A 9,786-nucleotide genomic window follows, 5' to 3' on the forward strand; every position below is an offset into this window, starting at 1 on the left:
GAACTGACATGAAGGAATGATAGTTTTTCATTTTAATAGATATTGCCGGACTTCCCTGGTGGCACAGTGGTTAAGAGTCCGCCTACCGATGCAGGGGACACGGGTTCGTGCCCGGGTCCGGGAAGATCCCACATGCCGTGGAGCGGCTATGCCCGTGAGCCGTGGCCGCTGAGCCTGCGCGTCCGGAGCCTGTGCTCCGCAACGGGAGAGGCCACAACAGTGAGAGGCCTGCGTACCGCAAAAAAAAAAAAAAAAAAAAAAAAAATTGCCAAATTGCCATCATAAAGGTTGTATCAATTTATATCCTAACAGTATATTCAGGTCCCAATTTTCCTAGGGGTGGGTGGGACTCTATAGGCAATCTGTTCTTATCAGAGAGATTGCAGAACCTCGAGACTCTTCATTCAGTTCTGTGAATGTCTGCAGTTCACACATCTCTCTGGTTTCTAATAAATTAACACGAATAGCAGCTCGAAGGTTTGCCCAAAAAAGGCCACACTTACGCCTATCCTTGGGCCATTCCAAGTATGCTTTCTTTTCCATGAGAGTTTTCAGCTTAGGATACCTGGTAGGAATACAGTAGAGCGGAATGGGTTCCAGTAAGATAAGAATTATGTAATTAGAACTTTCATGGAAGAGATTGTGATGGGCAAAGTAGAGTTCATAATGGCACCACTCCGTCTGGACAAAGTTGGGAGACAAAACAAAGATGGACTTATAACTTTTCTCAATGCAGTTTATAGTATCTTCAGTAATGCTCTTGCCAGGGTCAGAGTTTCCCTCATGAAGGCAAATCAGGACAGAACTATCTTCTTTCTCTATATTGGGAATCAATTCATACTTCACCCAGGCAGAATCATGTTCACTGTATGAAATAAACACATGGAATTGGATATTTCTCTTGAGCTGTTCTTGGGTTGTCTTCCTAACCCTGTGCCATGTCTGTGTCCATTGACCTAGCATCCTGAGATACCAGGGCAGATCAAAGTGGAGGCAGCAGAAGGCCACAGCTGTCCCCAGAACTAGCATGATAACAACAATGGTGACAATCAACAAAGCTGTGTTGCAAGATACTTCAGGAAGATGAACATCCTTTAACTGAGTCCCCTTTAGATTCAAAGGGTATTCACAGATGTATGAATCTGACCACCCAACCATCATGCCCTCTGAGTATTTTTCAAGCTGGATAAAATCTCTTAATTCACAAGTACATCGGAATGGATTTCTTCCTACATTTAGAGTCTTAACTTCCTGGCAGCTCTGGAAAAAATCCAGAGATGGGCTGAGAATTAAGTTCATTTCAATGTTCAGAACTGAGAGTCTTCTGAAATGACTGCACCCAGGAAGATCAGTTAGAAAATTAAATGCAAGATTTAGCTCTCGCAAGGATGTCAGGTGAATAATGTCTTTAGGGACAGTTTGAATTTTGTTATTATTCAAGTCAAGTATTTGAATATTTCTGGGCAAGCACCTGAAAACAGAATCAGCAAATTTGTTGGATGACAAGTTCATGGTGATCAAGGTTTCTGGCCACAAGCAATTTTCATCATTTTCATGTTGTAACAGATTTTCACTCAGATCTAAGTGCCTCAAGGATGTGTTGCCAGCAAAGCAACTCACTAAGGAAAGTGTCTCCAATTTATTGTCCTTCAAAATGAGAGTTTTCAAATGAGGCAGTTGGATAGATTTTTTAAACACGTCGTCTGTTAAGATATTGTTAGCAAAATTTAAATATTGGAATCTTGTAGGATATATAGGGAACAGCATGTGAGGCATTTGCGCATCTGATATTGTCAGGTTTTCTATATCCATTTTGGTAAAAAGCAAGTAGACTCTCTCCTGTGGGATATTAAAAATTCTGAAATGTACATTCTCCAATTTTATAGTTCTCATTACAGTATTTGAGTAGTCAAATGAATTATGGTCAAGATAAACCTTACCTCCAAAAGTCACATGTTGAATCTGGAAGTATTCTACTGACGTATGCCAAACAAATTGGAAGATAAGCACAAGATCATCCCAGGGTAAATCAACTTTATTAAGTAACAGAATGGATGTCTTGGCATTCTCTAAAATAAGATTTTGCTGAGTTTCATAACTTGCAAATTGGCTTTTGCCATCTATATTCGTAATTTCTAATATTTTTGAAGTCTTCATTCCATCACGCAAAAGAACCCAGAAATTTGTGTTCATTGGTAAAACAATGTGAAGTTTTGTTGTGTTTAAGATGGGCAGGCTACCTTCTTCATAATGAGAAAGAGTTCTCAATCCTAAGAAGACAGTATTTAGATGCAACTGAGCAATTTTCTGGAAATCTGATTTTTGTATTTTTGCCCCACTCAAACCTAGGATTTCCAGGTGTGACATGTTGCCAGTCTCCTCGCAGGTAGGCACAGTGTCAAAGTCATTGAAGGACAGATCTAAATGTCTGAGACCTGCCAGTGAGAACCAAGTTACACTCTTCAGTCTGTTGTAAGACACATCTAAATATCTTAACTCCTTGTTGAATTCAAAGGTCTTGATATCCAGCTCTTGGATTCTGTTATGGCATAGAATCAAAACTTTCAGTTTAGAGAAGGAATGAAAATCTGAACACTGGAGTTGAAAAAGGAGGTTGTAGGACAAATCCAGTATGGTTGTGGTTGGGGTCAAGTCTTCAGGAACCTTTCTTAAAGACGTGTTGGAGCAGTTGGTAGTCAATTCTGTTTCTTCTGGCAGCTTTGAAGCCCCACTATGCACTAACGTAACAATACTACAAAATACGTAAATGCTTCTGATATGTTTCATTGTAATTCTGAGGATTTTATCACTGGTTCACCTCAGATGACTTTTTTCACACATCACCTCATATGAATGAGGAAGGTGAGTTCAAATCCTGGAAAGACAACATATAATGTTAAGTGGTTATGTGATTTGTTAAACCCCGTAGGATTTTTTTTTTTTTAATGCCAACATCTGACTATATTCACCAAGAATTTGGATTAGGGTTCCAACCCATTTATTGAGTCTTTGACTTGATCTCAGAACTTGGCTCATAGATTTCCAAGCCAGGTATTCTGTCACACCCCCATCACTGAGGCAAGTCAGGATTCCCAGAAGGGAGATAGATATATAATAGTTGGCAGAAGTTCCTCTCACCCAGTTCAAATTAGGAACTGCGTTGCTAGGTCATATTCAACACCCCCCTGCCACATCCCCTTTTTTTTTTTTTTTTTTTTTTTTTTTTTTTTTTTTTTGTGGTACGCGGGCCTCTCACTGCTGTGGCCTCTCCCGTTGCGGAGCACAGGCTCCGGACGCGCAAGGCTCAGCGGCCATGGCTCACGGACCCAGCCACTCCGCGGCATGCGGGATCTTCCCAGACCGGGACACGAACCCGCGTCCCCTGCATCGGCAGGCGGACTCTCAACCACTGCGCCACCAGGGAAGCCCCACATCCCCTTTTGATAGCCTGAAAGCTTTAAGAAAATGAAAAGAAATTTTTAAAAATTAAGATTTTTTTTTTAGAGCAGTTTAAGATTCACAGCAAAATTGAAAGGAAGATACAGAGATTTTCCATATCCCTCCTGCCTCCACACATGCACAGTCTCCCCCATTATCAACACACCCACCGGAGTGGTGCATTTGTTACAATTGATGGACCTACACTGACTCCTCATAATCATGCAAAGTCCATAGTTTATGCTATCATTCACTCTTGGTGTTGTACATTCTAAGGGCTTGGATACATTATGGATACATAATGATGTGTATCCATCATTATGGTATCATACAGAGTATTTTCATTTCCCTAAAAATCCTCTATGCCAATTCATCCTCCGCCCACCCCAAAACCGCTGGCAACCACTTGTCTTTTTATTGTCTCCATAGTTTTTTTTGTTTTTGTTTTTGTTTTCGTTTTTGTTTTTTGCAGTACATGGGCCTCTCACTGTTGTGGCCTCTTCCGTTGCAGAGCACAGGCTTCGGACATGCAGGCTTAGCGGCCATGGCTCACGGGCCCAGCCGCTCCGCGGCATGTGGGATCTTCCCAGACCAGGGCATGAACCCGTGTCCCCTGCATTGGCAGGCGGACTCTCAACCACTGTGCCACCAGGGAAGCCCTGTCTCCATAGTTTTGCCTTTTCTAGAATGACATATAGTTGGAATCATACAATATGTTCCTTTTTCAGATTGGCTTCTTTCTCTTAGTAATATGCACTTAGGTTTCTTCCATGTCTTTGCATGGCTTGACCGTTCATTTCTTTTTAGCACTGAATAATATTTCATTGTCTGGATGTACCCCAGTTTATCCTTTCACCTACTGAAGGACATCTTGGTTGCTTCCCAGTTTTAGCAATTATGAATAAAGCTGCTATAAATATCTGTGTACAGGTTTTTGTGTGAACATAAGTTCTCAGTGAAAGTAATTCTTCATCACTGAATGCTGTGGGCCCCTGAATTAATGCCATGAAGTTGTTCTTCAACTTTGTATTTGTGAACATAGAGAGTCTCTTGAGTGAATATCTGACTTTCAGTAACACTTACCCATGTGTATAGAAAGTCCAAAACACGGAAATAAACAGAATGGTTCCTGTCCTTGCGCCTCCATATGTCTTTAGGTTGGTGGCAAAAGCAATCTGGATCACTGCCAAATAGCGATAATGATAGAAACAATTTCCATTTCTTGAAGCGTTTTGATGTGCTAAGAGATATACTAAACCCTTCACGTATATTATCTCACTTATCCATCACAAAACTCTGGGAGAGAAGTACTATTACCCACATTTTATAGATGAAGAAACTCATGGATGCAGAATTCTGAGGATTTTGAGAGAAGAATCAGGCTTCAAGTGTTTGATTAGACACAGAACAGAGGTGGTTGGAGAACTAAGAATTTCTTATTATTATTCAAGATATTTACTGAGTACCTACTCTGCCAGGCACTTTTTCTAGCCACTGAGGATATAACAGTGAATAGAACAGATAGAATTTCTCTTCTGACTCAGCTTATATTCTAGTAAGGGGTAAGAAAGGAGAGACTATACACAAAATAATAAATTTATCTGTTAGGTGGTGATCAGGGCTAGAAAGAAAGTAACTAAATGAGAGGACCTGAGGGTGACTGGGGAGAGATATTTTGTACAGGATGGTCTAAAAAGGCCTCACAGGACCTTCATGCAAAGATCTAAACGGAGTGAGGAAGTGAGCCACTTGTTGTCTGGGGATAGAGTATTCTGGAGAGAGAGAGCAGCTACAAGTTCAGGGACCTGATGGTGGGGGCGGGGGCATGTTTGGAAAATGTGAGGAATGACTTGTGGAATTGGGTGAGGTGGATTGAAGATGTCAGACCTTGTAAGGATGGGGATTTTCCTCTGACTGAAATAAGAAACCAGTACAGCATGTAGAATAGAGTGGCAGATTCTGACGTACATCTTAATGAGTCCTCTGCTTGTCTGTTGGAAATGACTGGAAGGGCACAAGCCTGGCAGGGAAGATCCCCGGGACACTAGGGAATAATTCATGCAAGAAAGAAGGTAGAGAGGGAGGTGGTGAGAAGTGGTTAGATTCTACTATTAAATTAGTAAATTCTTCAACTTTACGTCCTCCCACACCAGGCACTCTGAAAACACAAGGGAAGGTAACTAGCAGTGGTGAGAGTTTTCCTGCTTCTACTCGCATGTGTTTAATACGCATTGACCCTCATTCTCCCTCAGACTGGTCACTCCCATAGACAAGCAGGCGGAACAAGAGGCAAACTCACGGTGTAGTGAGACTTCTCTGTACTGTTCATGCTGTCCCATTGTTCTGAGAAGCTGTGTGAGTGTGTGTGTGTGTGTGTGTGTGTGTATGCACCCATGCAGGGATGGTGGGGAGAAAAACTGGCAGAGCTAACACAAAGGGATACCTGGAATATTACTCACTCTCATCTGGATTTTTCTTTCTCTAGAACCTGTCTGGTTTTATTGTTGTGGTTGTTCTTGTTGAAGCGAAGAAATTCTAGAAAACATGTTGATATTTCCTAAGATAACTTACAAATGAAAATACTTTATTAAATTGTTTCATAGAAAATAGGAAAAGGGAAACAGAAATGTCATGTCAAGCATCCTGTGACGTGAGTGTGAAGAGAGAATGGTGATTTTTGATATTCCTTGTCCATTGTGCCCTCAGTGGAAGAGGACCATGAAAGGCACTGGTTGGGGGTAGGGCTGAGGAGGGGCGAGCCCAGAACTGGCCTTTCACTTTTCCACTGAGATAGTCCCTCCATGTTTGTTTCCTCCAGTCCATCCCATGCAGCCCTTTCTTGGTCATCTTTTTCTGTAACATTTAATATACCATCCAATGATCAAAATAAGAACAAATATCAACATAAAAAAAGAGTCTCGGGGCTTCCCTGGTGGCGCAGTGGTTGAGAGTCCGCCTGCCAATGCAGGGGACACGGGTTCGTGCCCCGGTCTGGGAGGATACCACATGCCGCGGAGCGGCTGGGCCCATGAGCCATGGCCGCTGAACCTGCACGTCCGGAGCCTGTGCTCCACAACGGGAGAGGCCACAACAGTGAGAAGACCAGTACCGCAAAAAAAAAAAAAAAAAAAAAGAGTCTCTGTGATATAATGTTATGTCCATGGTTATTTTCCAGATTTTAGGAATCCAGCAAAATAAATTTGTTGCCAATACCATAATTTTAATCCATACCCACATTTAAGATGACCTGAGTAATTGTTCTGTTTGATGAATCTACACATTTATTCAGCATGTCTGGTAGCATCTCCACGCCATATTGACTCTCATACAAATGAGGCAGTAGCCACCTACTGCCTCAGTAGTTTGGATAGTTTGGATAACAACTACCATTCACTGACTTTCTGTAGATTGATTCCTACAACCACCACCTTGTAAGGTAGGTGCTATCACTGTTCAGCCTTTACAGGTAGAGAAGGTGGCTCTCAGAGAGGCCCTGTAACTGCCTCACAGTCACAACTTAACCCTTGGTGAGTGCAGAGCCTGGGCTCTTAGCCACTCTGCTATCTTGTCTCTCTAGGGTGAGTCAAGATAAATCTATTTTCAAAATACACTATAATACATTAATCAATGAAATTATAGCTCACTACGTCATACTGAGTCTTTAACGTTTCCTTATACACAGTTCAAGGAATCCAGTGAATAAGTCTGCAAGTGCCACCCAGCTTAGGTTTTAGGTCAGTTACTTACAAGGATTGACATGGATTGAGCCATTATGTTGAGCACTGTCTTGTTGAAGCCACTGTATTTTGGGGTCACTTGTTACAGCACCCTGCCTATGTCCTACCTAATGTACTATTGCACTTAGAATGAAATCCAAACTCCCAATACTGGATTATAACGTCTCCCAGGAGCTGGTCTTGATTCCTTCTGGGATTTCTTTTCATATAACTCTTCTCCTGACCCTCTGCACACCAATCATACTGCCCCTCTCTTTGTTCCTTGGCCATATCATGCTTGACCCAACCTCAGGGCCTTTACCCTAGTTTTTCCCTCAGCTTGGGATGCTCTTCTCCCATCCTTCCTTGGCTGGATCTTTCTTATCATTTAGGTCTTGGCTTAAAGTTTATCTCCTCTAAGGAACCTGATTTGACCACCTAATCTAAAGAGGCCATTTTGGGCTTCCCTGGTGGTGCAGTGGTTAAGAATCCACCTGCCAGTTCAGGGCACACAGGTTCGAGCCCTGGTCCGGGAAGATCCCACATGCCGCGGAGCAACTAAGCCGGTACGCCACAGCTACTGAGCCTGCACTCTAGAGTCCGCGAGCCACAACTACTGAAGCCCACAGGCCTAGAGCCCGTGCTCTGCAATAAGAGAAGACACCGCAATGAGAAGCCTGTGCACCGCAACGAAGAGTAGCCCCCGCTCGCCGCAACTACAGAAAGCCCACGTGCAGCAACAAAGACCCGATGCAGCCAAAAATAAACAAAATAAACAATTTTTTTAAATGGGAAAAAAATGGCCGTTTAGATTAACTTGGTGTTCATTCCCTTCAGCCTATTTTATTTCTCTACAAAGTAGAGCACTTACCACTTTCTGAAACTTTTGTTCATTTATTTGTTCGTTGATCACTTCCCCACCACTCACACCCATGAGAGAAGGGGTCTAACAATCTTGCTCATCTCTGTATTCCCAGCACAGAGACTAGTGCCTGGTACATCACATGTGCTCAGTAAATACATTAATGTATATATGAGTAAATGAATGATCTCAATTTTTTATTCCTTAGCACAATGCAGTCCATAATATGCTCTCAAAAATATGTATCGGATGAATTAATTGGAGTTATGAATTCCCGTTATGATGCAGTGCATGGTAATTAGAGAATGAGTTTAGTGATACGAATTGATCACTAAGGCATAAAAGAGATAATGTATATAAACCACTTGGTATCACACCTAGCATATCACAAATGGTAGCAGTTATCAGGGCCAAGACTAGGGTGATTTAAGGCACATATTTTAAGAGGCACCAAGAAACTCAGTAATCAAGATAAATAATATTTTAATTAAATATTTTTAAATTAATATAAAATCCATAATGAACAAAATATCAATTTTTTTTCATAAAGACAGGGTTAGTATTACTGATCTTTCCTCTTGTCTCAGGTTCCAGTGTGGCTTGGTAGGACATTGGCAGTTACAGTCATTAAGAAGATGAGGTGTTTTTAACATTATTATCTCACAGAGTACTTCAGTTCATAGAGACTTACGTTAAGCTGCTCCTATGTCTAGGAGCTATGGCCCTTGAAAAATGCCAGGTAAAGCAACTGGATTGTAAAGCAATCCAGTTGCTTTACCTGGAATCCCCTGAGTTGAGATGTCATAGTTTTCATGTTTTACCCATGTTTTACTCTTCTCTCTGTCCAATACCACAACCTCATCTGAAACTTATTCTAAAGAAGTGAGAGAGGGCTTCCCTGGTGGCGCAGTGGTTGAGAGTCCACCTGCCGATGCAGGGGACACAGGTTCGTGCCCCAGTCCGGGAGGATCCCACATGCCGCGGAGCGGCTGGGCCCGTGAGCCATGGCCGCTGAGCCTGCGCGTCCGGAGCCTGTGCTTCGCAACGAGAGAGGCCACAACAGTGAGAGGCCCGCGTACGGCAAAAAAAAAAAAAGAAGTGAGAGGAACTCTTTCTGAACTTCTCTTAATATAATAAAATAAAAAGGTCCTGTCTCTCAGGCAATGCATATAAATTATGGCATTTCATTTAAACATTTTTAAAAGTAGGACAAATTTTGATGAAAGATGCAGTCAATAAATATGTTACTATCATAGTCATGCTACTGTTACTGGGTGCTGAAAGCAGGTGAAAAACAAAATGACTTTCTTTAATAGTTTATGATTTAAAAGTCCAAGTCAAAAGACACCATGAAATGATTATTGGTGGCTTGCCAAAGAATACTTAAACATCTAATTTCTCTTTTCCCAATGATGCAAAAGAAAATGGAGAGGGGGTTAAAAACCCATCGAATGTTGAATAATCTTTACAACATAAGCGTAAGAAAGACTGACATTTTATGAGCGTTTCCTGTTCACCTGGCATGGAGCTAAATACTTTCCATACATTCATTATCTTGTTCAGTCCTCTCAACAACCCAACAAAATGATGGATACTTTTATCCCCATTTTACAAATGGAGGAGCTAAAACTCAGAGGTTAAGTAACTTGCCCAAGGTGAGCCAGTGAATAAGCGGTAGAGCATGAATTTGAACCCAGACCTATCTGGTTCCTTCGGAACCCAAATGGAAGGCATTTCAAACTCTGAAATGAAATAGCTTAGGAAAAAAAA

The 9,786-nt window shown here is 41.8% G+C and overlaps 1 protein-coding gene across 1 annotated transcript; it reads right to left on the minus strand.

The window, feature by feature from the left end:
* Positions 1 to 351: 351 nt before the first annotated feature.
* TLR10 (toll like receptor 10) lies at positions 352 to 2,787 on the minus strand (the record flags this gene model as incomplete). The annotated part of the gene is made up of 1 exon (XM_079708202.1): positions 352 to 2,787. The coding sequence occupies one exon, from the start codon at positions 2,785 to 2,787 to the stop codon at positions 352 to 354; it is 2,436 nt and encodes an 811-aa protein (XP_079564328.1).
* Between the last annotated feature and the right edge of the window lie 6,999 nt (positions 2,788 to 9,786).

This window comes from Hyperoodon ampullatus (genome assembly GCF_949752795.1).
Source record: "Hyperoodon ampullatus genome assembly, chromosome: 1".
NCBI lineage: Eukaryota > Metazoa > Chordata > Mammalia > Artiodactyla > Ziphiidae > Hyperoodon > Hyperoodon ampullatus.